Source organism: Phytophthora cinnamomi (genome assembly GCF_018691715.1).
Source record: "Phytophthora cinnamomi strain GKB4 chromosome Unknown Contig61, whole genome shotgun sequence".
NCBI lineage: Eukaryota > Oomycota > Peronosporomycetes > Peronosporales > Peronosporaceae > Phytophthora > Phytophthora cinnamomi.
Window position 1 is genome coordinate 230,305 of NW_027150994.1, and position 26,717 is coordinate 257,021.

The following is a 26,717-nucleotide window of genomic DNA, read 5'->3' on the forward strand; positions in this document are numbered from 1 at the left end:
TGCCACCGCGTTTTTTAGTTTTTGGCAGGACCACTCCTGCCAGGAGTCCTCGTGTGCACTCGAAAGTTTAGCTGTTTGCGGTCCCCTCTCATCCAGCTGAAGATATTTTTCTTGTTGTTGACACCGACGCCAATTTCCAGCTGAGTGGTAAATTTTAGCAAATATTTTTGTAAACTTAATTCTATTGAGCTCAGGAACTTGGTTCTAGCATTTTAGACCGCCTTTGCGCAAATCGCACTATCGAGAAAAGCGTCCTGGTGTAGTTGCAAACAGTTGCGAACGAGTGTCCCGATGTTGGCCATAATTACCCGAGCTCGAGAGACCGGTGCATCTGCTGACTTCAGATGCAATCGGTAGCAAAAGCGAATCGTGGAGGGATTCGTCGGTGACGGCGATACCAATGACCAATACTCCCCGCCAAACTCGAGACCTTCGGTTGGTAATAGCCACCTCATTGATCCAACGATAACGGTTCGTTTCTGCTGCCTGTACTTTCGGAATGTGCTCACTGCATCGACGTACAACGCGTCGCTGTCTGCACTGTCCATTAAATGAGATGTAATGCAGCTATTTTCGCAAGTTTCTTCGCGATATTGAGGATTTCTCTCTCGAGCCTACAAGAAAACGAGTTATTAATAATGCACATTCAAAATAATGTATGCAGAGGCATGACTTACAAATGAAGGTGTCTTCGCCGCTGCGTCATTGTCCCTGTTGGAAATACAGCGCCATAGAATGTCTGTCGCGTCCTGTACCGAAGCTGACAGTGGTGTGATCGAGTTAATTTCTATCCAATCTCCGGTTGTCGCGCTATTTCGCTCCTTTGTATGGAATCCAATCGCGAAAAAATCCGTCATGGCTGGAACCACCGCATCTACCTGAAGACAGAGCCGCCCCAGGTCGCATGACAGTTCGGAGACAATGCGGTCACTGATGTCAAGATGAAAAAGCGCTCGGTCTGCCATCGGGTGGAGACGCTCCACAAACTCTACACCCTATGAAAAGCCGCACAAAGTGAGACATAATGCCATAAAAAAACTTGCAAGATGTTGTCAGGTGAAACATACCTCAAGGACACCAGATTTTCCAAGTAGTTTGCGGGCGGACTGAAAGACTTTGAATTGCTGCAGTAGTATCGCCTTCAACTTCTGGTTTGTCTGCTCGGAGGATACTCGATTTCCGCACTCAATTATTGCTCGACCGCGCCATTTCAGCTCCTCGTGCTCGGCATTTGCCTTGTTTCCGGCAGATTCCTTTTGGACAAGGTGCGCCAACTTGACACTCAGTCGCTGAGCTTCCAGCCTGAGTGCACACAATTCCTCTTTCTTGCGTCGCTGAGCAGCGGTGGAGTACGGCAGTGAGTCCGCCGTTCGCCTGCGAACCTTGTGCTTCTTCGGCGAAGCCTCATTTTGACTAGAGCCGCGCGTAGTGTCTATTTCGTTCTGTGTGTCGACGGAGTTTAGGCTTTCGTAGATCTCGTCCAAGCAAGGCAGAAGTGCAGACAGCTCCTCAGGAGCTGGTTCAACCATGGCTGGAGGGGCGTCAAGCGAGTGTTCTTTTTGGTTGTGTGGCCGAAATTGCCGTCTGTCGCCGACAGACTGTCGGTGCCAGCGTTCGTACCAGTGTCACGCAAGCACGGCTTACTCAAAGCAAATCGTTGACAAATTCCTGATCAAATTACGTGCACCATGTGTTGTCCAGGCCATCGTGCCGCACGGCGTGCGGGGTGGAATCATAACACCATCCATGAAGAGGTAGAACCACGCAGGTCTCCAAACCCTTCCTCGTCGCTACTTGATTCTTTTACCGCGAAACTTGGCATGCAAGCAAACTTCAGCAACTTGCTGCGTACGCGGAGACTACAGTATGTAGCAGTAGCTCCACGTGAAGTTTACTCGACCCGCCACAATGACGTCATCTTTACAGACTGGTTGAAACACGCGCTAAACAAACTTATACAGCCCGAATAAGTTGGCTCTCGTGGGGAGAACTTATCGATACATGTGCATGGGGGGGGGGCGTTATGGCGAAACCCCTTCAAGTACGATATGGCTACATCTTATCTCCCGTGACGTCAATGACGTCATCTTCCATGTGGTCCACTCCGCCTCCGTTTCCTTAGCGGAGACCATCACTCCGTATTCTGTGCGGCTTGTGCGGGTTGCACCCTCTAAAGGAACACCTTGACATTTGTAGGAAAAACCTATTAATACCGGTTTACCGCAACTGTCTTGTCTTTCTCCCTTCTGGTCTCAAAACCCTACCGTTCATCATAGCAAACCTCTCCTCTAACATACCGTCCCTTGTCCCGGTTTACCTATTATTATAATTCGCCTCACACTCAGGAAGCGGAGCGCCATGGCGGATCCGCAGAGCCCCACCCTCATGTTCTTCGACGAGCCGCCGGCGTCCGCGTCCTCCGCCGACAGCTTCGACGAGTCGTCGCTCGCGCTGTCCCAGTCGCTGTCGCTGCCGCCGTCGTCCCCCGTCGAGATGCCCGCCGAGCCGGACCGCCAGGCGCTGCACTTCTTCGTGTCCTGCCGCGGCGTGGACGGCAACTCGCTCGTGTCCCCCGCTCGCTCGGCGCAGACGCTGGTGCGCGGCGCCTTCAACATGCTGAGCGGTGCCGCGGCCATGAACAGCAACAAGTCGCCGCGCGCCAAGCCGCCCACGGAGGTCAACGTGGAGCTGCGTGTGGCCAGGGAGACGCCGATCTTCGGCTTCGGCGCCGACCTTTGCGTGCACCAGACGCCGCCGCTGCCCCCTGCCGCCCCTAGCGGCGGCGGACTGACCATCGAGATGGACAACTTCGGGACGCTGGGCGACGACAAGGCGGCGCTGCCCGCCGACGGCCTCCTGGACTCCGAGAGCTACTGGAGCGAGCGCCACAAGAGCCGCAACCCCAGGTTCTCCGTCGGCTTCAGTGTGCGCTGCAAGAACCCGGCCGAGTACGACCGCCACGTGCAGATTATGGTGATGATCCCCGACGAGGGGACGTCGTCCAACAGGAACAGCCAGCTCTTCGGCTACGCGCTGACGTCGTTCCAGGAGATGTTCACGGTGGCCACCAGCGGCAACTACAAGCAGAAGATGACGCTGCCCGTGCACTCGACGGTGCTGGACGGAGCCACCGTGGAGCTGCAGTTTGCCAACGTCCAGCCGCAGCAGCACCCGCTGTTCAAGGCGCAGCATAACTTGTTTAGGAGCTTTGCATTCTATCCGTTGATGAGGGAGGAGCACGCCGAGATGCAAGCGGCCAATGCCAAGCTGGCAGTTGAGGAGGCGGCGGAGGTGGACTTCAGTGTCAAGATCCCGCTGCAGCTGCTGCGGGTGTGCCAGCTGGAGCTGCTCCAGATGTACGACGACTGGAGAGTGCGGTATAATTACAGCCGCAAGAAGAACCGCTACTTTGATAACGACGCGGAAGCGCTCAACTTTGGACATGACGTGTTCCGCGTACAGGTGGTGTGTGGACGTGATTTGAAGACAAGATCGAGCGCCAATGCTGCGCCATCGGCGAGTAATGAATTTGAAATGACGACTGAGCTAGGTAATCGGACGTCTCGTACTTCTGGCTTCTCGATAGGTAGTATGGCAAGCGGTCGGGGCGGATTCGTGAATCGTATAAAGGCTGGAAAATGGGGCGGTGGTAGTAGTGGGTCGTCATCTTTTAGCAGCAACGACCAGGATACTGCCGAGGCAGGAGCCGAAAGTAGCACCAGTGTTCATCCTTTCGTTGTGGTCAAGTTTGAAGACGGTGTGGTTGGAAATCACGAGTACACTGTGGGGAAAACGAATACTGAGTATGACGCACCAAATCCTGTTTGGTCTTCGAATACGTCTGCAGGAACCAAATGCCCTCATGGCAAACCGAGTACGAAGTATTACGCGTCAAGAGTGTTGCGGAGCCGTGTGGTTGTATCGCCTGTCAACGCGCTCAAGCAGTTTGTGTTTTATAGACCGAGTGTACAAGGATCGACGGATGAAGCACTTGCTGGCTGGTTGCGTTTTCAAGTCTATAACGAGCACTACGGCTACATGAGTGGTATCGAGAATGATTTAATTGGTGAGGTAATGGTTCCTCTCCAAAGTGTGCGTGATGCTATGACAGTGGAAGAGAAGGTTGTATTTGATGATGATGATGGGAGCGAAGGCAATACAGGCAGGGCTAATGAAACTAAGCCACGCCAAGTAGTGACCTCACTCACGCTGGTGGATTGGTTCGATGTGCGTTCGCCTTCCACGGACGAAATCTTTGGCCAAATTCAACTTCGTATTAATATTCTATTGGCAAACCCGCTAGCACCTCCAAGTGATGATCTACTGGCTGTTCACGTACCTGAGCCATCACCAGCGTTACCAAGAAGGTTTAGAAGGGCTGCTGACTGCTCCCCACCACCGGCTGATGGTATCATTGAGAGTGAGATCCCACTTAATTTCTTGTACCCGCACGTGCTCAATATCCGAAAGCAGGTGACTGAGGTTACCGATATGATTAGACTAACCGAACATTTGGTTGAGGAGAAAAAGACTTTTAAGTCCAGTCTGCACAAAAAGCGCGCCGACATTCAAGCGATCCCGACAAACTTGCACGTTTCCTATTTCCGCATATTCCGTCACTTTGGCTCACAATCTGTACAACACCCACCAGTGGATGCACAGGCATCAACGGAAGACTTGCTTGGTCTGGACAACGATAACGCGCACTTTGGAGTTCCTGTTTCGCGACAATCGCTGTCAGTACAGGAGCGCATGATGATTCCTGAGACACATGCAACAGTAACGTGTGGGGCTCCGACTGCGCATGCGATGGGGCTAAGCGATTGCGGACTGCGAGAAATGGAGCTTGAAATGCATAATTTCCAGGCTGTGCTGGAGAAGAGCACACCACGATTAATGGGAAGCCCAGTAAGTGATAGTAACTGCTACATCCCGGAAGACTCCTCCGATTTCTTTTACCCTCCGCTGGAAGACGAGAACGAAGCGGAAGTGGAGGACGATGTCCGTAGCAGTGACAGTGGCGTATCATCGGACGCTGCAGCCTCCAGCAATCCTGAGAGTCCTACTGCGGCTGCTTCTGCAGGCCCCGTGGAGCCCACCCCGAAAAAGAAGGCCTCCAAATATTCCATGATGGCGCGAAAAGCTGCTGCAGCTCGAGCAAAGGCACTTTCAAAAAAGCGTTTCATCAAGAAAAAGAGTTCTCGGCAAATCGATCAAAAGAACAGTGATGAGAAAACGGCAGTGTATGCTAAATACCCCACGCTCCGCACCGAGCCTGACGAGGGTGTGGATCCAACGACATCGATTAACTATGCGGTGCGGATGTTATGCCGACTGGAAATGCTACGCACGGAGTATTATTTGCGGAAAACCGTTGCCGTATCTCAATCCGTCAGCAGCCTTGTCACCTGCTTCATGGCGGAGCTAGACTTATGTTTGCAAGAGAGGAATGACAAGGTGCTCGATCAGATGGCTCGTGTTGGCTTCTTGATCGGGTGGGAAAGTCTCATTTCTTCGCATGGTAAAGAATTGTATATGATATCCGACGCGTGGGTGGCGATCAAGTGCCTTGAATCGTTCTCCTTCAAGCTGTGCGAGAGGACTGACATGGAGGTCGTAGTGGAAAAGAACGAAGACACCGGCTACATCATCAAGGTGCCTGTACCCCCCGCCCAGTTCGCAATCCTTCCGGAGAGTTTGCAACTTGGTGGCTTGATTACCGTCACATCGGTGCTGTTCACACAGGGCATTAATGAAATGCAGAGCTTGGCAAACATGGTGGGGCACTCGGGCGTATCGATTCAGCGGAAGATCAACAGCACAAGCTTCCATACTATTTCCGAGTACTACAACCGTTTTACGGAGGTGTGCGGTATTGGCATGTCGGAAGTGAGCGTAGGCTCTCACCCTGATGAGATCCTGCGCAACTTGCGCGTTAGCGTGGAGAGCGAGAATTCGGCCTCGAAAAATACATGCATTTTGCTGCATGCTGCGGATGCGGTGCGAAGTCTTAACGGTGGTCGAGTGACGTATTGCAAGTCTGGCAAAGATCGAACGGCAATGAGCACGACGCTCGAGCAGGCTAGACTTTTGGTTCAGCGGAAGCGTCACGTGCTGCAGGAGATCGAATCGGGGGGTGCTACCGAGTATGGGCCGCTTGAAGAAGTGAAGGATGTGGCCAACACGATGCGAGCTTTTGGCGTTCGCATTCACATCGCCAAGAAGAACGTCGGACGCTTCAAGTACTCGTTCAACTCGCTGCAGCGTAAACTGCTGCCGGAGATCTACCGCCCACCCATGTCTACGATTCAGGACATGGTGACGTCCGTTACGGCGCGCGATTCTTAGGCCACCATCGCCGCGACGTGCAAGTGGTGAGCTGCGTATTGATGCATATTTTCATTCGAAGCTGTAACTTAATGACACACATGTCGATGTTGACATGAACGCTGCAGCGGAACGCCCGACTCGGCCGAGAAGAACTGTGCTAAGAAGCGGCCAGAGTTGAAATGCTACCGAAAGTAAGTTTCTCTTGTCCAAAAACACGCACATGAAATCTATTCTTCGTCCTCCTCGTCGCTCTCCTCCTCGGGGGTCTCGAGCCACGTGAGCCAGCTCGAGGTCTGGATAATAGCCTTCATGCGGCCGGGCACGTCGCCGTCCACGTCGTACTTGTACTCGAAGAAGCCCGTCTCCTCGATGATGTCGAGGCTGTACAAGGCCATGAAGCACTTCTCGATCAGGCCCTTGGGGAAGTCGTGCTTGTTGAGGAACACCTGCAGCGCGTACAGCGCGTGCATCTGCTCCTTCTTGTCGGCGTCCTCCAGCGCGAGCTTCAGCAGCTCGCCGTACGCGGGCAGCGCGATCCAGTTGGCGCTGGCCTTGGCCACGTCCTCGGCGGCGGCCGTCACGGCCTCGACCACCACGGCGCCGCTGGGGCGTCCGCTCTTGGCGAACACGTCCTTGGCCACGGCGGCGAGCTGCTCGCCCTGCTTGCCGCTGGCCAGCACCTGCTTCATGGTCTCTCGGTCGGCCTCGGCCTTCTTGGCCGCGGCCTCGTCCGCCTGCTTCTTCTGCTCGGCGGCGGCGCGCTTGGCCTCCTCGGCCGCAACGCGCTCCTCCTCCGCCTTCTTCTTGCGCTCCTCGCGCTTCTGCTGGGCGCGCGCCTTCTTGTCCGACAGCTGCGGCTCCGGCGCCTGCTCCTGGCGGCCGCCCACGCGCATGTTGGACAAGGACGAGGCCACGTCGTCTCCGCGCGCGAAGCGGCCGGCCGCGCGGCCCCCGCCGTCGTAGCGGTCCTCGCTGCGGCCGTAGCGGTCCTCTCGGCCTCCGCCGAAGCGGCCGCCGCCTCCGAAGGCGCTGGACCACTTGTCCCCGCTGCTGTTGCGCGCGTCGCCGCTGGCGGACGCCTCGCCGCGCCTCGCCAGGTTCAGGCGCATGTGCGCGGGCCGTTCCTCCGCCTGGAAGTCGTCGCGAGCGGGGCGGTCGTAGCGCGACGGGCCGCCGAAGCGGTCGCCGCCTCCTCCGCCTCCGCGCCAGCTGCCGCCCTCGTCGCCTCCGCGGCCGAAGCGGTCGCCGCCTCCTCCGTAGCCGCCGCCGCGGCCGCCGCGGTCTCCGCGCCACTGGTCCGACTGGTCGCTGCGCGAGGGCTCGCGGTCTCCGTAGCGGTCGCCCCCGCGGTCTCCGAAGCGGTCGCCGCCACGGCCGCCGCGGTAGTTGCCGTCGTCGTCGTCGGCGCGCGCGCGCGGGCCCGAGGGCAGCGCCGCCTCCGGGATGTAGGCGGCCGCCTGGTCGCCCAGGAACTCGCCCAGGCCGATCTTCTTGCCGCGCACCATGGCTCTGTGTGTCCTGTAGGTAGGGGGAAAGGAGGTAGGGGGGAGGAAGGAGGGGGAAGTAGGGGGATCTACTGCCGATGGGATATGAAGTGCGTGGCAGGCGGGGGGAATGGCTGGCTGCTGGGCCGTGGTGTGGCGCACGTAAGTCGGGACGGGACGCACATGGCTACATATACATACATTCTGCTACGTAACGGTCAAGTTCAACAACCGCCTATTTTGGTGGGGACCAACTGATGAAGTTGAAGCGTTCCTCTTCTAGCGCATGGCGGCCAAGCGCGGCCTCGACGGCCAATTGCCGCCGGTCCCGCAGCATGTAAGGCGCCATTCTACGTGTTTGAGTTGCTGTGGTGGGTAGATTTGACTATAGACTGATCTGCTGCATTCATCCTTCTACACTAGAGTAGAATGGCCCTACCGCTGCTGCTGCATCGCCAATTAACCACTCGGCAGGACCAAGTGCACTGTCACCGCCGCGGTTCCTCGGCCGCATGAGCTGGGAGAAAGGGATGCTCGACCATTCCGGCGGTGCGGCGTACCGCGGCTGCAGGGATGCCAGACCACCCGCGGTGCCTTCGACGTTGGTTCCTTTAGCGGAGACCGCCCCATCGCCCACGAAACACGTAGCGTTGACTACGCAGACGCATTCGCTGAGAAATACCACGATACCAGCAGCTCCACACCCGTCGCCGACGGGTCTGAAGAAGCTGTCGAATGTGGCGAGCGGGTCACGCCCCATGACACTGGAGGAGTCTTACGACGAAGTGGAGAAGATGCTAGAGGAACACAAGCGGCAGCGGAAAGAAACGAAACCTCGACGCATTGAGGCACTGACCACCGTTTGCGAACAATCGCCTCTACCACGACACACGTTCGTATTCGCGCCTTTAAACGACGCGCGGATGCTGGCGGAGATTGCGGCGCAGGAGGCGATGGATGTGCGAGAAGGTTTCTCGAAGAGTGAGGCAGAAATGGATATCGAGCGGGATGTCGGCGGGCCCAGTACGCAGATGAAGTACTTTGGCCCGGAGGCAAGGGCCTCGTATTATCGGATGTACAGGGACCTGCACACCAAGCCGCAACTATTTGTTGACCGCGATGCACATGAACATCGGCGTCGAGGCGCGTTACGGAGGAACTCAGTTGTTGTCACGGTGAGGCGCTCGACAGGTATGAGGCGGTCACTACCAACGTTAGATCAAGCACAGATCTCCATGGGAGGTGCCGACGTGAACTTGATGTCGTCTGTACCGCGCTCACCACGCGCTCTTTTCCTTGGCGCATGCTTGGCGGGGGGTCAAGCTCCTCCAACGCTATTGCTGAGGAAAGAGCAAAACAAGCGAGCTTTTGATTTCAGTCACCAAGGGCTTGGCGACAACTTCATCGTGCGCTTTGCTGCGTGCTTACCCGAACTGCCCCTCGTTGAATCGATCAACGTGTGTGATAATCGTTTGACCGACGTAGGGATCAGCTGTCTACTGCGTGCTCTTGAGAATAAGCCTCATCTCACCTCGCTGGATGTGTCGTCAAATCCAATGGGGATCGATGCGGCCAACGTGCTTCGAGGTTATATACGCTCCAATCTTTGTACGCTGCGTGTTCTAGCGCTCAACGAAATCTCACTCAGTGACCTCGAGTGTGCACGGCTGGCGAAAGCTTTTGAGCACAACAAGTCCATTGAGCGCCTATTGCTTCGTGGAAACCAAGTGGGGCTACAAATTCTTGCTTCTAAAGCGAAACATTCTGTTGATGAAGTGGACGAAGAAGAAGAAGAAGACGATGAGGATAAACCAAAGAAAACTCTAACCGGTGGTCAGGCTCTGGGAACTATGCTCACAGCAAACCTGACACTGCAGCAGATTGATCTGTCATGGAACCAACTGCGCGCTGCTGGAACCGCATTCATTGCCGCAGCACTACCGATGAACTACCAGCTACGCGAGCTGGACTTGAGTTACAATTCATTGGGAAACAAAGGGGCTTTGTCGCTTGCTCACGCGTTGCGGTCGGGCGCACGCTTACGGAGGCTCACGCTGAGTTACAATAGCATATCACCGCGTGGTGGAGTGGGCCTCGCTAGTGGCCTAGCCGTGAACTCTTCACTCGTGATGCTCATTCTCGATGGAAATCCTCTTGGAGCTCAGGGTGGCAAAGCGCTAATGCATGCGAGTTGTGCTCCTCGACCAGCCGTTGCTGCAACATCAAGTATCTGTCAACTCTCGCTTCAAGACTGCAGCCTGAATGTATCAGCGCCCGCAATGTCTGCAACTGGTGGCGTGCAATTGCACGTCTTCAACCCAGCGGATCCGGCAGGTAACTACGTGCTAGACCTCAGTGACGCGTACGAGCACATGGTTGCGCACGAGCTGCTTCGTCTTGCAGTATCGCAGTGCGGGCGCTATCACTTCACCCGCCTCGAGTACGTTTCCTCGGCGCAAAACCGAGGGCAAGTTACCAAGCTGGAGATGGTCAAACGTAGTATTCAACCCTCTGCTTCCCAACCAGAAACTCCCGACGATCTCAGTAGCAAAAGGTCCGGGAACCAAGCGCTTAACCCAGTGGCGGTGCTGTTCCGGCGATTGGATGAAGATGGATCAGGAACTATAGAGCTCGGCGAGTTGGAAAGTGTTTTGCGCAGCTGTGGGCTCGAAGTCTCAGACGAGCAACTAGCCGAGTTGCTACACAAGTACGACTACGACTGCAACGGAGTTCTCCAGAAACGTGAGTTTGCCGACCTGTTCGCACGTGTTGGCTTTGGATTTGTCGACGCCGACGGGTCCGGATCACTGGACGTCGATGAGCTCCGACGCGTGTTCCAGCTGCTTGGTGTGAACGAGGAAACCGAAACAAACGACGCTATCGCACGTATGCTAGCCAAATACGACTTGGACGGGTCGGGCGAGATCGATGCGTACGAATTTCTCGAGTTCATGACCTCAGAAATGTTCGCAGTACCCGACGATCCTCAAAAGAGTAAGGACGAGGAAGAGGCGAAGTTGATGCGGCTTGAGCCACGTGAGATTGGTTCCGGGGTACTCTGGCAGATTCCAAGCTCTGGACAGCTCACTGCCGACTTGGCTCACAGCGGCAGCGGAATTGATCTGGGTGATGTCACAAACAAGCTTCAACAGCAGCAGAGTGCTGACAGTGGTGGCTATGCAGGTGAAACTCACCGCCCAGCGGACTCGGTGCTTATGCCTGACGCCATGCTATCCCGATTTCTGATAAATGCTTCAAGCATCAGCCGAAACATAACCGAGCAGACCGAATTCTTACATACGGTCTTGGCTGAGTCACGAATGTATCTGTCTTCATCACAAGGAGAGCAACTCCTAGCTCGACAAGGGATAACTTCTTCCGTTGTTCGGGCTGGGCGACGGCTGTCAGCACTGGCAAGGTTACTGCCACGAATTATTGACCATCGTGAGGCAGCCAGCTTGGTAACTCGACTTGTGGATATTCACAGCCAATGGACGGAACGACTCGCATTACGTCGTTGGCTTGGAACACAGCACTACAGTGTGTTGCTAGGATCATTGACGAACGCGTACTCTTTCGATCTGACTCGGGATGACCACCGCATCGCTCTCCACCGCCTTGCAATGGTTTCGCAAGAAGAAAAACAATTCAGTCGTTGGCGATCTGGACGAGCTGATACTTCACAGAGTGGAAATTGGGAGAATTTCCGGTGGGCAACATTGGATGGAGAACCGGTGCTGCTGTCTACCACTTACATTCTGAACAAGGTACTGGGTCCAGCGCGGGAACGCTCAGTTTCTTTGTTGGTCCCACCGCCCACAAAACTTGTATTCTATTACGTGAGCACAACAAGACCCCCTCGAGGAACCAAGCCCCTCAGTCAACGCCGCTTTGAACAACTGCTCGATGTATTGGCACAACCTCCAAGTGAAAACGAGATATCTGTTCTCTGCGAAGATCGTCGAGCAGGACTTGATAAGGAAGAAAATAACAACCCAACTACAACAAAGCGAACGCAGGCTTTGCTGCATTGGGAGCTATTGCGACGCTCTGTCAAGGATCAGGCTGCTGCCGAGCGCAAGAAGAATGTTACTCGGACTATAGCAAGCGATACAATCAACCGCCTCGCGAATACCGTCGAAGGATTGCAGCAAAAGCTGGTCTTACTGGAGATTTTGGTGGCTGATCGCTGGCTCAGCAGTGACCAAGCGCAGCAACTGATCGAGGCCTTCCCGAATGCAGTTAGAGCTCGAGCACGAGCTGCCTGTCTAACGTTTTCTCGCATAGTGGATCTTGAAAACTTCATTCAGGTACGCGCTTGAAAACATTAGTACCGTGGGTAACGTTCTAACCTGCTTTAAATTCAACAGATCTACGATAGCCTGTCGTCTGAAGACCAAGAGGAATGCGTCAAGCGTCTTGGGTGGCTCAACATCTTGGATCCATTTCAACCGGATCGACAGTATCCTCCCTTGGACTTGAGTATTCACGACGAACGCGAGCTCGTACAGTTACTGGCGCAACTCGCGTTGGAGGAAGGCGTATGTTGGGTTCCAGTGCTCTCTACCTGTCTACTTCGTATTCAAACTAACACAGTCCTCCCTTTGGTTTTGTAAGGCATCGTGCTGGCAAAACGCTTCATATCGCGCGAGCATCACATCGGCTAGAGGGGACCAGGCCGAAACTTCCGAGAGCATGGCGGTGCTTCCATCACCTGGCTGGGGTCGACCCGATGCTGTAGGTCCTGACAGCGTGAAGCACCACGGCACAGTGAGCTTGCGTTACCACTCCGGGACGACGGGTACTGTTACTGCGAGTGGAATCAGCGACCACTTGCCACAGCAAGGGGCAGGCGAAGCAGAGCGAGATGCCTCGCGGTTGGAGTTGCGCGATCGTGTGTTATGTGGTTCAAGGCTTTTCCTCTAGAAGCCATGGCGTAACACGCCGCTACTTCGATCAGCGGAAGATTTACCGGACTCTGCTGACGTGGCCGGGTTACTTCGTGTGGGCAGTGCATGATGAGGACAAGTTGCCCTCATCCATTATTGAGCTGAGTTCAGGGTCCACCGTTCAGACGATGCTGAGTCTAGAGGACGACAGGCAAAAATAAAACGTTACGCACCTCAAAAACCAAATATAGGATTTGCACATACAAGAAATTGGTGGGTTGAATGGAAACCCGTTGATGTTTATACACCATCTTAGACTTGGCTATATAATAGGATAGCTTACTCTAGTGGACTTGACTTGGCTAAATAGTAGGATAGTTTACCGTAATGGAAACCCATTGATGTCTTCGCTGTGGTAATTTACAGGGGGTCCCTTTTGTTTAACTGTAAACAGGCCTGATGTTTGATTGGATGTTACTACAAGGGTGCCGATGTATGAAAAAATGTTCACTCTACTGTAAACCTTGGTATACTTTCGTCCTCTGGTGTTGGTACTCAGCAGTGTCTGAACTGTGAACCCACCGCTCTGCTGAACTCAGCTCAACAGAGCTAGAAGGGGTGCCTTTTGATAATATTTTTACACTCGTTGCATGTTGACCTAGCGTCGGATTTCCTGTTCGCAGACTCATTTCCGACTTTCCCGGTTCGCCAACACCTACAATCTCCCAACTCTAACTCGGCTTTGAATCTTCGCGATGCTGTTTTTCAAACTGGCTTGGGCTGCGTCGGCTACTGCAATGATGCTATCTACTGCAACTGTCACTGGCACAACTACCGGAGTCAAGGACTGCGCAACGGGGTTTGAAAGCGACACCGAGAAAGCTGCACGCTTGGCGAGTGAAATTCCGGAAGGTGGTCTGGGGATCCTCGTCATTGACCAACAAGTCAGCTTCCACCCAGGCGGTTCCCTGGCGATTGACACGGCCAACGCAGACGCTGCCCGCATCGCTGCTTTCATGTCGAACCACACTTCCGAACTATCGCAGGTGGTGCTGACCATGGACTCGCACCAACGGTATCACATCGCGCACGGTATTTTCTGGGAGAACGATGCGGGTGAATCGCCCGACCCATTCACGACCATCCACTCGCAGAACATCACCGATGGTGTGTGGAAGCCGCGCGACTCAAGTTTGAACGATTATGTTCTAGCATATACGCAGTCGCTAGAGGCCAGCGGCAAGTTCTCGCTCACGATTTGGCCGGAGCACTGCCTGATCGGATCGCCCGGACACAACATCGTCCCGGACGTTCTTGCGTCCGCGCTTGAGTGGACGAAAGAGTCTCTGAAGCCGATTCAATATGTGATGAAGGGCAGTAACCCGTTCACGGAGCACTACTCCGCTCTCAGGGCAGAGTATGAGCTGGCGTATGATCCATCGACCAGGTATGAAATTCGTTTTGCCGACGACTTGATATTGTGACTTTGACTTTTTTTCTCACTTTGAAATGCTCCATGTTAAGACTGAACACTGCTCTAATCAAGTCTCTTCAACGCGCTGGCAAACTCGTGATCGTCGGTGAAGCGTTGTCGCACTGCGTGAACTTCACCGTTCGCGATCTCGTGGCCGCGTGGCCAACTGAAAGGATGAGCGACCTGGTTATTCTGACGGATTGCTCGTCCCCGGTGGCTGGCTTCGAGGCAGAAGCTAAGGTAGGTTTAGTGCATTGTTGAGACAAAGTTTATTGTGGCTGACTACGTGTTTGTGGCGGATGTAGCAATTCCTAAGCGATATGGCTGCGAAGGGACTGACATTGACAACGTCTACCGAGTTTAAGGCGTAAACCCTTAACTGCATATTAGTGTTAGCTCATTGATACTTCAAATAGTGTAAATCAACTTGCAAGTCTTCTTTTAATTGCCTGCTTCTTCTGCAACACTTCTAAGCGGGCACCGCGTTCGCTTAATCCGACTTGCTCGACTCGTCGCTATCCGAGAGAGAAGTCTCCTCTATCAACATCTTTTTCAGATCCTCGATGGTCACCGACGATCCTGATGACGTGTCAACCCCGCCGGTCCAAGCAAACGTCGCCTCCAACTCTTCCTGAGAAGGAATGCCGCTACCCTCTCCGTTGGACTGAGCCGATGTCTTCTTCAACTCCTCCGCCAACCCCCCAGAGTTAACGCCTTACCACTCCCAGTGGTCAAAACTGCGGTCGGTGCTGATACCGTCTTGCCCGAGAGCTCGTCCAACAACTCCATATCCTGCAAGTCGCTGTTCGCCAGGTCATTTAGGTCAAGCGACGACTTCGATGGCCCGCCCGAGGAATCAAGTGCCTTTTGATCGCTGAAGCTTGAGTCGTTGTTGCCGTCGTACGCGTCTTTCGTGCTCAAGTGGAGGGGCTGGTGGTCAATGGGTATTGTCCAACTGAACACCGATTCCTCATCAACAGCAATGCAACTTGGTCAAGTCGCCGTTGTTCTGCGCAAATGACGAGAGAACTGCCATTCTACAAAGGTCTTCATATTTTCTTGGGTCAATGATACTACTTTGCGTGGTGTACGGGAACGTGGTCAACTCCTTCTTGTCTCCGCGAAGGGCCTCCAGCAAGGCCTCTGCGTTCTTGTTCGGAGTCAACGAGACCATTTCGCTACTCATTATCAGTACGCTGGCCTGGTCAGGAATCGCTGTTCCAGTACTCGTCGCGCTTGTAGAGGGTCCTACCGCCTTCACAGTCACTGACTCCAAGCTTGTCACATCTCTCCTTCGAGAACACGCAATAGATGCCCGTACATGTTAAACCTGCATTTATAGTGAACTGTTCACTACTGTTCAAACTCCTTCTTCTTCTAAGAAACGGGGGGGGGGGGGGGGGGGGGGGGATCCCATAACTCGGAAAAGATGACGAGGCTGGCGAGCACAGGGGCGTGAGGCTCTCGCCCTCGGAATTCGTGTTTGACGCACCCGAAGTAAAACTCTTGGCAAAGTGACTCAGAACGACGACACGTACCACTTGCAAACAGCATTGCCAGAGCGACGACGTGGTTGATCTTCATGTCTATTGCCTTGGCGTTCCGTGCGCTTGTGCCGTTCGTCGCTTGCAACTTGGAGAGTGTTGCATTACAGTCACTCCGCCTTGGTTGCTCTGGTACTGGTACGACAGAACACCACCCTTCCCAGTCTGTACTAATCGAACTTTCGTATCAGCCTACTATAATTATCAACTTTTGTACTGAACGCCAAAGATACATATTACGAATCCCTAAAACTTATACCCTATGCATATTTGTACACGTTATTAATGTCAAACGTACAAGTATCATGAAGTCAAGCTGTTTATATATCTCCGCGCTGCCGGAAACTAGGTGCGTTACTGTATTTGGATTGCTAACTTTGAATGTGACTGGATTGCAGAGCGAACCTACCACCAGTGATAGGATAGTCTACGCCATAGATAGGTAGGAATGTGTCTTCGAAAAGAGACATCACGTTTTACAGCTTTAGAACAACTAACAGGGTGGCTTGAGAGGAAACATATAGTGCATTTAACGTGTAAACTGCAAACTCACTGACATACATCAGGTACAGGAACTTCTAGTCTTGTCGGGTAGACGGCAGCGTGCGCGCAGCTATCTATGGTGCCGTTCTATCAGGCTCAGCTTGGTCACATCTATTCCTCGGAGCGCAGTTTACGGTTCGCATTCGCAGTTGCAGTCGCGCTCGCCGTCGCGCCACCGTTCGACGGGTAGCCCGCGGTGGTGGGAGCGCCCACGTTCACACCGTTGTTGTAGACTGTGGGGGCAGCGCCAACGACGGTGGGCGCTCCAACGCCGACAACTCCCGGAACACCGACGCTGACGCCGGGGCTGACCACGCCAGGGCCATAGGCACCCGTGCCGCCCACGGTGACGCTCGCAACGCCTGGGATACCAACGCCGACGCCCTCCGGGCCAGTGAAAAAGGTCTCGGCCACCTCTTTCTCCGCGCGCACTCCGCCCGAGATGGCGGCGGCAGCGATGGTACACACAGTGAAGATCTTGCTGCTGCTGAACATGACTGTTGGAGGTTATGGACTGTTGGTGGTGAAGGCTGGCTCGGGTGGTTGGAGCTTGAGTGAGCGGATTCGAGAATGAGCGATACTCTGCAGCTCTGCAGCTCGTCGGCTTGATCGGATGCAGCGTTCACCAGCGAAAATCTTCGGACATGTCTGTCTACGGCTACAGTACCCTCTAGAGTCGGCTGAAGGGGCCATCAGTTTGGCAATCGAGGGTCAGCAGTGGAGAGACTTGCCAGTCAATGACGATGAATGAAGCTCTATACACGCTGTATCGCTGGCAACCCCACACAGCGACTTGGACGTATTGCAGCAACCATTTGGTCTGGTAAGACGTGTGATGGTCAACATCTGCCTGCCAGGCACCATGTACTTTCGCGGCAACCTACTCCACTAGTAGCGAATCGCTACAGCCCGAGCGACGCGTTTACGGCCATCGAGACACAAAGTTAATTCTCGAGAATAGTTCGTTTAGAGCGCGCGCAAACACCTTTTTATTATCCTTTGTTTTACAGCTCTGGGCCTTTGCAGGACCTTGAGGTGGCAAGCGCTCGATTGATCGTCCTTTAGTCCAGTGATCTTCACTCGATTCGACAGCAGCGGCACGACGTCGAATAGGAGGTTGTAAGTCTCTGAAGTAGGTGTCGCGACCGAGATTCATGTGGAGTGAGTCGGTGCCCCTGTCTGCGGTAACTAGCGGTCACATTGTCACGGCTGCTACCTTCAGGACAGAGAGAATGCAATGTCAATATACATGGTCGATCTATGGATCACACAAGATCCAGATCTTGTGGCCCCAGGTCCTGGGTGACCTGGGGCTGCGTCTTGCAGTCGACGGCATTCTTATCCGTCGTTTTATACTAACGTTTGTATGCTTCATGTTGAAGTGAGAAGCGATGCTCTCCATGCCAACGTGATGATGTTTCCTACGTCTGTTTCAAATGGCAGCGCGACCATGTATGCACATGAGCGGATGGCCTCGGCGGCCAGCGCTGTTCAGGCTGTTCGTCGCGAGTGGCCTCGGATGTCAGCGTCGTCAAACCGTTCGGCGACTTTGCTGCAACAGCCCATAGATGTAAGTGCTGATGCGCCAGCTGCCTTCATCTCTTGGTTAGTGGAGCTAAATCACGAGCCACGGGTGAGCCCTTGCAGTCTATCGGCTGCTAACGCACGATTTTTTCCACAGCCAGGCAGGCGCCTGCACATGACCGAACAAGGCCTTCGCACGACGACCGAGTCTCTGCTGCTCATTTCCGAATCGACTTCCAAGCGAATTATTCGATCTACCGCACCGACTGCAGCAAACATCTCCAAGCACTACTATTCAGCAATGATCAGCCGAAACACCTTTGTCGCGCTACTCGTCGCCGTGGCGGCTTGCACGAGCGGAGCGCACGCCGAGCAAGAAGTGGCCCAGTTTGGCTTCATGGGTTTCCCTGGCATGGGCGGCATGGGGGGCTTCCCCGGAATGGGCGGCATGGGCGGAATGGGAGGCATGTCGAGCCTCATGAAGATGATCCCTGGCATGGGTGGATCAAGCGGCGGAGGCATGGGCGGAATGTCAAGCCTAATGAATATGATCCCGGGCATGGGCGGCGGTTCTTCCGGCACGAGCGGCGGCGGTCTGTCGGGCCTAAGCAGCCTGATGTCCGGCATGGGCGGCGGCTCCACTGGAACTTCGAGCAAGACGACTTCCGGCACAGGAACTAGTTCCAGCTCACCGGGCACGGTGCATGCCCCGAGTATGGGCACAGGTGCCGCAGCCGCCCCTGCTGCAGCGGCTTACCCTGCCACTGGTGCCGCCCCTGCGGCTGTGGCCATCCCAACCGCCGGAGCCACCCCTGCTACTGCGGCAATGCCGACCGCAGGAGCGGTTCCTGCTGTTACCACCCCTGCTGCTGCTGGAGCAGCCCCTACAATCCCCGCCACCGGAGCCGTCCCTGCTACCGGCGCAGCCGCCCCTGCTACGGTACCTGGTCAGACGTACCGTCGGAATCTTCGCGTGGAGTAAGCGGTTTGATTCTTCACCTAGTTTAAAAATCGCGCTCGTAGGCCACGTTAGGTGTCTGTCAGTTATTAGTCGAGTTCGTGCGAATGTAGTACAAACATTTTTTTCAGTTTTTTGTGCAAAACCTTTAGATCCTGGTGTAGGTTAAACGCAACGAGAAACGGCAGTGAAAATGACGACAGAAGACACATGAGCAGATTTGTATTTGATGAAAATACCGACATGCTGGTATGAAGTAATTTTGCAGCAAAATGAGCCAAATTTTGTTCAACGCTGGTGTAGCGCTCGTCGCGCCAAAACCGTCTAATTACGGATACAAATTGGATTCACGTCATATCAGAAGAAAACACGATTTCGAGTTTGATGTTCATCAGACACAATTCTGCCCACAATTCTGATCATGCACAATTCTGATCATGCACAATTCTGCTCATGCACAATTCTGCTCATGTGTCTTCTGTCGTCATTTTCACTGTCGTTTCTCGTTGCGTTTAACCTACACCAGGATCTAAAGGTTTTGCACAAGAAAAACTGAAAAAAATGTTTGTACTACATTCGCACGAACTTGACTAATAACTGACAGACACCCAGCGTGGCCTACGAGCGCGATTTTTAAACTAGGTGAAGAATCAAACCGCTTACTCCACGCGAAGATTCCGACGGTACGTCTGACCAGGTACCGTAGCAGGGGCGGCTGCGCCGGTAGCAGGGACGGCTCCGGTGGCGGGGATTGTAGGGGCTGCTCCAGCAGCAGCAGGGGTGGCAACAGCAGGAACCGCTCCTGCGGTCGGCATTGCCGCAGTAGCAGGGGTGGCTCCGGCGGTTGGGATGGCCGCAGCCGCAGGGGCGGCACCAGTGGCAGGGTAGGCCGCTGCAGCAGGGGCGGCTGCGGCACCTGTGCCCATACTCGGGGCATGCACCGTGCCCGGTGAGCTGGAACTAGTTCCTGTGCCGGAAGTCGTCTTGCTCGAAGTTCCAGTGGAGCCGCCGCCCATGCCGGACATCAGGCTGCTTAGGCCCGACAGACCGCCGCCGCTCGTGCCGGAAGAACCGCCGCCCATGCCCGGGATCATATTCATTAGGCTTGACATTCCGCCCATGCCTCCGCCGCTTGATCCACCCATGCCAGGGATCATCTTCATGAGGCTCGACATGCCTCCCATTCCGCCCATGCCGCCCATTCCGGGGAAGCCCCCCATGCCGCCCATGCCAGGGAAACCCATGAAGCCAAACTGGGCCACTTCTTGCTCGGCGTGCGCTCCGCTCGTGCAAGCCGCCACGGCGACGAGTAGCGCGACAAAGGTGTTTCGGCTGATCATTGCTGAATAGTAGTGCTTGGAGATGTTTGCTGCAGTCGGTGCGGTAGATCGAATAATTCGCTTGGAAGTCGATTCGGAAATGAGCAGCAGAGACTCGGTCGTCGTGCGAAGGCCTTGTTCGGTCATGTGCAGGCGCCTGCCTGGCTGTGGAAAAAATCGTGCGTTAGCAACCGATAGACTGCAAGGGCTCACCCGTGGCTCTTGATTTAGCTCCACTAACCAAGAGATGAAGGCAGCTGGCGCATCAGCACTGACATCTATGGGCTGTTGCAGCAAAGTCGCCGAACGGTTTGACGACGCTGACATCCGAGGCCACTCGCGACGAACAGCCTGAACAGCGCTAGCCGCCGAGGCCATCCGCTCATGTGCATACGTGGTCGCGCTGCCATTTGAAACAGACGTAGGAAACATCATCACGTTGGCATGGAGAGCATCGCTTCTCACTTCAACATGAAGCATACAAACGTTAGTATAAAACGACGGATAAGAATGCCGTCGACTGCAAGACGCAGCCCCAGGTCACCCAGGACCTGGGGCCACAAGATCTGGATCTTGTGTGATCCATAGATCGACCATGTATATTGACATTGCATTCTCTCTGTCCTGAAGGTAGCAGCCGTGACAATGTGACCGCTAGTTACCGCAGACAGGGGCACCGACTCACTCCACATGAATCTCGGTCGCGACACCTACTTCAGAGACTTACAACCTCCTATTCGACGTCGTGCCGCTGCTGTCGAATCGAGTGAAGATCACTGGACTAAAGGACGATCAATCGAGCGCTTACCACCTCAAGGTCCTGCAAAGGCCCAGAGCTGTAAAACAAAGGATAATAAAAAGGTGTGTGCGCGCGCTCTAAACGAACTATTCTCGAGAATTAACTTTGTGTCTCGATGGCCGTAAACGCGTCGCTCGGGCTGTAGCGATTCGCTACTAGTGGAGTAGTTGCCGCGAAAGTACATGGTGCCTGGCAGGCAGATGTTGACCATCACACGTCTTACCAGACCAAATGGTTGCTGCAATACGTGTGTGGGGTTGCCAGCGATACAGCGTGTATAGAGCTTCATTCATCGTCATTGACTGGCAAGTCTCTCCACTGCTGACCCTCGATTGCCAAACTGATGGCCCCTTCAGCCGACTCTAGAGGGTACTGTAGCCGTAGACAGACATGTCCGAAGATTTTCGCTGGTGAACGCTGCATCCGATCAAGCCGACGAGCTGCAGAGCTGCAGAGTATCGCTCATTCTCGAATCCGCCCACTCAAGCTCCAACCACCCGAGCCAGCCTTCACCACCAACAGTCCATAACCTCCAACAGTCATGTTCAGCAGCAGCAAGATCTTCACTGTGTGTACCATCGCTGCCGCCGCCATCTCGGGCGGAGTGCGCGCGGAGAAAGAGGTGGCCGAGACCTTTTTCACTGGCCCGGAGGGCGTCGGCGTTGGTATCCCAGGCGTTGCGAGCGTCACCGTGGGCGGCACGGGTGCCTATGGCCCTGGCGTGGTCAGCCCCGGCGTCAGCGTCGGTGTTCCGGGAGTTGTCGGCGTTGGAGCGCCCACCGTCGTTGGCGCTGCCCCCACAGTCTACAACAACGGTGTGAACGTGGGCGCTCCCACCACCGCGGGCTACCCGTCGAACGGTGGCGCGACGGCGAGCGCGACTGCAACTGCGAATGCGAACCGTAAACTGCGCTCCGAGGAATAGATGTGACCAAGCTGAGCCTGATAGAACGGCACCATAGATAGCTGCGCGCACGCTGCCGTCTACCCGACAAGACTAGAAGTTCCTGTACCTGATGTATGTCAGTGAGTTTGCAGTTTACACGTTAAATGCACTATATGTTTCCTCTCAAGCCACCCTGTTAGTTGTTCTAAAGCTGTAAAACGTGATGTCTCTTTTCGAAGACACATTCCTACCTATCTATGGCGTAGACTATCCTATCACTGGTGGTAGGTTCGCTCTGCAATCCAGTCACATTCAAAGTTAGCAATCCAAATACAGTAACGCACCTAGTTTCCGGCAGCGCGGAGATATTATCTCCGCGCTATATATTATATAAACAGTTTGACTTCATGATACTTGTACGTTTGACGTTAATAACGTGTACAAATATGCATAGGGTATAAGTTTTAGCGATTCGTAATATGTATCTTTGGCGTTCAGTACCGGAGACCACGAAATATTTGTCCGATCGTAAAAACATAAAGTACAACGTAAAAAGTATGGTAAAAACTGTCATTCAGCGCGTGGGCGCACTGCATCGTCGCCACTAATTCGTTGCTGGCCACGCGGCCACCATTCAGTTATTTGCAGGATGGTAGGAGGCCCCCACCAAAAGAACAGCGTTAAGGCGAAGGTGAGTTCACCCGCGAAACGAGACGCATGCACCACGTCTAATCATCTACTCTACTGTATGCAGGCCATCGCCGCGAGCGAAGATGCCGTTGCGAACGACAGCAGCCTCGCCGACCTGGCGGCTGAGTACAAGGTGTCGCCGCGCACGCTGTTGCGCTGGCGAAAAGCTGCGTCTGCGATCGCGGCTGCTCCGCCCTCGCGGAAATTCGTCCGCGGCGCCGCACGACGAGGGCCGTCGATACTGTATCCTGATATGGAGAGGAGGCAAGTTCGTCACATCCTACTGTACGGCTATGAGTTGACTGACCTTTGATCTGTTTATTGTAGGTTGCTAGAATGGGTGCATCAAATGAGAAAAATAGAGCAAGATGCGTGACGAGCCAGTGTTTGCTAGTCATGGGCGCGCGGCTTGAGCCGCGGCTGTTAGGTGAGCGCACTCAGCGCGCTACCTACGAGTACTTGCGGCGGTTTCGAGACCGCAACAAGCTGTCCATTCGCCGCACCAACCACCGCGGCGTCAAGCAGCGCGAGGAGCTACAGGTACTGTGCCAGCGTGTGCTCGATTTTATTTACAGTACTGATATTTTATATTGATATGTGTATGAACCAGTTGGTGGCCGACGCGTTCGCGTGCGCCATGCGCTACGCGTTTGAGATGAACAGTGTCGTGTCCATCACGGCTGGTGACGATAAGCACAACTATGTATACAATATGGACCAAACGTCGATTTACATCGACATGAACCCGAGCACCACGATCTCTTTTTGGGGCGAACGTCATGTTGACGTTGTCCAGTGTAAGTCTCTAACCATTTAAATGCGCAGTGTACTACTTTAAATTAATTTTGTATTGATTAGCTATGTCAGTGAACTCGTTCCGAGCCTCCGTGTTTCTGTGTGCGTCGGCTACGGGGCGTAAGCTGCCCCCGTTAGTCGTGTTCAAGGGCGAGCCTGGCTACCACGTCCAAGCCGAGCTCGAGCGTCATCCTGACCACCGCTCGGACAAGGTAGTGCTCACGGTGCAGGCGAACGCGTATTGCGACCAGCACGTCATGGAGGAGTGGATCCAAGAGGTTCGTGATTTTATTTCAGTGTCGGTGCCTACTGTATGACTTACAATTTGTATGATAGGTGGGGAGGCCATCGGTCTGTGGCCCATCAGTGCTTCTGCTCGACAGCTTGAAGGTCCACAAGATGGCTTCAACGCGAGCATCGCTCGCAGCCTGCTGTACGGAACCTGAGTTCATCCCTCCTGGCATCACAGGCCTTTCCCAGCCGATGGATGTCGCGGTAATGCGTGTGTTCAAGCACTTTACTAGGGAAATGTATGTGAGGTACCATGTAGATAACGATTTTTGCACCAATCCCACGCAGCGACGCAGTCTTATCACAGACATCGTGGTTGCTGCGTGGGAATCTGTGCCGGTCGATGTGATTCGACGTGGTTTCGTCAAGGCTGGGCTCATTCCAGTCGGCCCACGCTCGGACACCGGTGCATTTGTCATTAACAAGACGGAATAAAAATTAGCTTTTTCGTGCAAGTTTTAGCATAAAGTTACGGTTGTACCTTTGAAAATCTATAGTATTCGACTTTTTACACGTCGGACAAAAATTGTGGGTCGGACAAATATCTTGTGGTCTCCGGTACAAAGGTTGATAATTATAGTAGGCTGATACGAAAGTTCGATTAGTACAGACTGGGAAGGGTGATGTTCTGTCGTACCAGTACCAGAGCAACCAAGGCGGAGTGACTGTAATGCAACACTCTCCAAGTTGCAAGCGACGAACGGCACAAGCGCACGGAACTCCAAGGCAATAGACATGTTTGCAGAAGTGCTCCTACCACCGGGGGATACCCGTCGAACGGTGGCGCAACAGCAAGCGCGACTGCAACTGCAAATCCGAACCGCAAGCTGCACTCCGAGGAATAAATGTAACCACGCTCAGCCTGATAGAACGACACCATAGATAGTTGCGCCGTCTACCCAACAAGGCTAGAAACCTCTGTATGTAATGTAAGCTAGTGAGTGATACTTTACTTTTTTGCGCTGTAAAATTCGATTCGTGTTTTCTCACAAACGAAACCTGGACTTACATCGAAGATCTATGCCCGTATTTCCCTACGAAGGACTTAGACTACTGCGCATTTGACACAGCGTTTGTTTGACGTGCGCTGGTTGGATGGATGTCGACGACATCGATCGTCAATAGTACGCAGGGCTTGAAAAAAAAGCATGGTAATTTGTGTACACTGGCCTTTTGTGCAAGCGCATTCATGAACTGAGGGCCCCATAAAGTATCATATATAAATACAAACATGATATTTCCGCTTAAAAGGGCGCCTAGGCGTCCTTTACTAAGTTACGGAGACTTTTTCAAAAGGTTTTGGCGTGCTGCCTCATGGGACATACGCAAGTTCAGGCTAAATATACCATCTTTGTAACAAATTTAAAAATGGTTAGGAGAGTAATAACCTTGTAATCATTTACTATACAAATATTGGTATTCACCTCCAAGCAGTGTAACGAACAAACTGAACCAACGCATACGTAGGGCCAGTGAGCACGACGACCTTTTGCAAGCTCGACATGCAAGTGCTTACACTTGAGACGGCCGCCTCCGAGACAGCCACAGCGAGCAAGCCAACGCAGATAAACAGGAGTTTGGCGCTCAGCATTGTGTCAACGCAAGTAATTTGGAGAATGAACACGTTGACAGAGATAAACATAGGAACTCCTTTACTAACAGTGGCCCACAAATGCTGTAATCACCATGGTAACGATGCTGTAATATAATAATCATCAAGGTAACGATGCTGTAATAATCATCATGGTAATGATGCTGTAATAATCAACATCGTATTACAGCAACTCCACGCCAAGCCGTAACAGTTTCCACCTCGTACTGACAATTCACAAATCGGCACCGTTATAAATATATGTTTAAGTTTTACCTTTAACTGCAGGTTATACATCATATTGCTTGAATTGCAGCGCCAATTCGGCTTCACAATTGGATCTCGCGCCAAGCCACCATCTCGTTTCACGGCCCCAGCCACCAAATGTGCCCGCTAGCATGCAAGAAAAGAACCGCGGGCAATGGCTCAAAACCAAATGAGTGAACCAGATGCAACGTAATTTTTGGGTGGTCTTTTTCTTGCTACGATCATACGATTTCGATGCGGCTGGAGTGCGAATTATGAGTTCTGTTAGTAGAGACGCATTCTCATTGCGACCATCTCCATCGGTTCGTGCTAGAGCAACCGAAAATGCAGTGTTGATACAATGAAAGTCTACTAATCTCAGTATATTATCGCGTAAGATATAAGGTTTAGGCGTTTCATTGTAGAAGCATCAATTCTTACAGGGACAGGGTGAAAATCTGATAAATACAACCAAATTGGCGGTTTCATACAGTTGTATATGTAGCTGTAGACGCGTTCGCTGCTCGCGCTTCCAGGATAGATCTCCCCTCTCCCAGATAATTTTTGAGGCTAAACGCATCTTTGTAGCTACTGTATTGCCCCAGCGGGCCACTTGCTTCCTCTTCGTAGTGGTCGTTTTGTGGATTTGAGGGCCGTGACTTCCATCCCCGAGAGCCGGTTTCATTTTGGTTGCTCTAGCCTTCTCCACCAGTATCTGCATCTCCAGAACACGCTCTTTCTGTTACCTTTTAGGTACACCGCGAAAGGTTTTAAAAAATACTAGTAGAATTGCAATAAAATACCTGTAAGAGAGCAACTGAGAATCTTATTTGCTCGACAAAGTCGATGACATCATCTACTTACTGGCGCAAAAGCTCCTGATTTTGATTCGCAAAACGCGGGAAGTTGTCACCTGTGATGAATGATCCCATTCCTGGAAATAGTTTCACGATGGCAGACCTAGACTTTGGTGACATATCCGTGCTTTTAAGTTTTCTCGACAGTGTGGACGAAGTTGCGTCGAGTCAAGTGACTGAAAATCGGCAGGGAGTCAGCGAGAAATATGCCCATCTACCGGAGCAAAAGAAGAAATCCCTGAAAAAGGAGCGCAAATCGAAAGGAAGTGGGATGCCTTATTCGACGGACCTACAGCGCCGTAGGAAAGCTGAGCTCCAAGAACTACGCTTGGAATAGCAACAGCTACGGGACCAACTAAATCTTCTGCTGCAGTCGTTCTCCGCCAGCAATAAGGTGTGGCCAACTTCGGAGGGGCCCGAAGTACGAGATACGATGCTGAAGTGGCGCGAGCGCGCTATTGCTCACTGCGAAGCACGAGCGCTCGCCCAGCGCACAA

General features: G+C 53.5%; 5 protein-coding genes across 5 annotated transcripts; 3 read left to right on the plus strand and 2 right to left on the minus strand.

Moving 5' to 3' along the window:
• Positions 1 to 547: 547 nt before the first annotated feature.
• Positions 548 to 1,529, minus strand: IUM83_17544 (uncharacterized protein; the record flags this gene model as incomplete). The annotated part of the gene is made up of 4 exons (XM_067942497.1): positions 548 to 614; positions 678 to 760; positions 879 to 995; positions 1,068 to 1,529. 4 exons carry the CDS (start codon positions 1,527 to 1,529, stop codon positions 548 to 550), a joined length of 729 nt encoding a protein of 242 aa, XP_067787397.1.
• Positions 1,530 to 2,358: 829 nt separating this feature from the next.
• IUM83_17545 (putative inositol-3,4-bisphosphate 4-phosphatase) lies at positions 2,359 to 6,491 on the plus strand (the record flags this gene model as incomplete). Its single annotated transcript, XM_067942498.1, has 4 exons — positions 2,359 to 3,456; positions 4,867 to 6,265; positions 6,349 to 6,374; positions 6,456 to 6,491. 4 exons carry the CDS (start codon positions 2,359 to 2,361, stop codon positions 6,489 to 6,491), a joined length of 2,559 nt encoding a protein of 852 aa, XP_067787375.1.
• Positions 6,492 to 6,557: 66 nt separating this feature from the next.
• Positions 6,558 to 7,835, minus strand: IUM83_17546 (putative cleavage-induced protein; the record flags this gene model as incomplete). Its single annotated transcript, XM_067942499.1, has 1 exon — positions 6,558 to 7,835. The coding sequence occupies one exon, from the start codon at positions 7,833 to 7,835 to the stop codon at positions 6,558 to 6,560; it is 1,278 nt and encodes a 425-aa protein (XP_067787373.1).
• Positions 7,836 to 8,100: 265 nt separating this feature from the next.
• Positions 8,101 to 12,924, plus strand: IUM83_17547 (Leucine-rich repeat-containing protein 74; the record flags this gene model as incomplete). The annotated part of the gene is made up of 7 exons (XM_067942500.1): positions 8,101 to 8,151; positions 8,243 to 9,005; positions 10,137 to 10,997; positions 12,102 to 12,124; positions 12,185 to 12,355; positions 12,432 to 12,615; positions 12,827 to 12,924. 7 exons carry the CDS (start codon positions 8,101 to 8,103, stop codon positions 12,922 to 12,924), a joined length of 2,151 nt encoding a protein of 716 aa, XP_067787354.1.
• Positions 12,925 to 13,458: 534 nt separating this feature from the next.
• Positions 13,459 to 14,548, plus strand: IUM83_17548 (uncharacterized protein; the record flags this gene model as incomplete). Its single annotated transcript, XM_067942501.1, has 3 exons — positions 13,459 to 14,150; positions 14,228 to 14,417; positions 14,483 to 14,548. The coding sequence occupies 3 exons, from the start codon at positions 13,459 to 13,461 to the stop codon at positions 14,546 to 14,548; spliced, it is 948 nt and encodes a 315-aa protein (XP_067787353.1).
• Between the last annotated feature and the right edge of the window lie 12,169 nt (positions 14,549 to 26,717).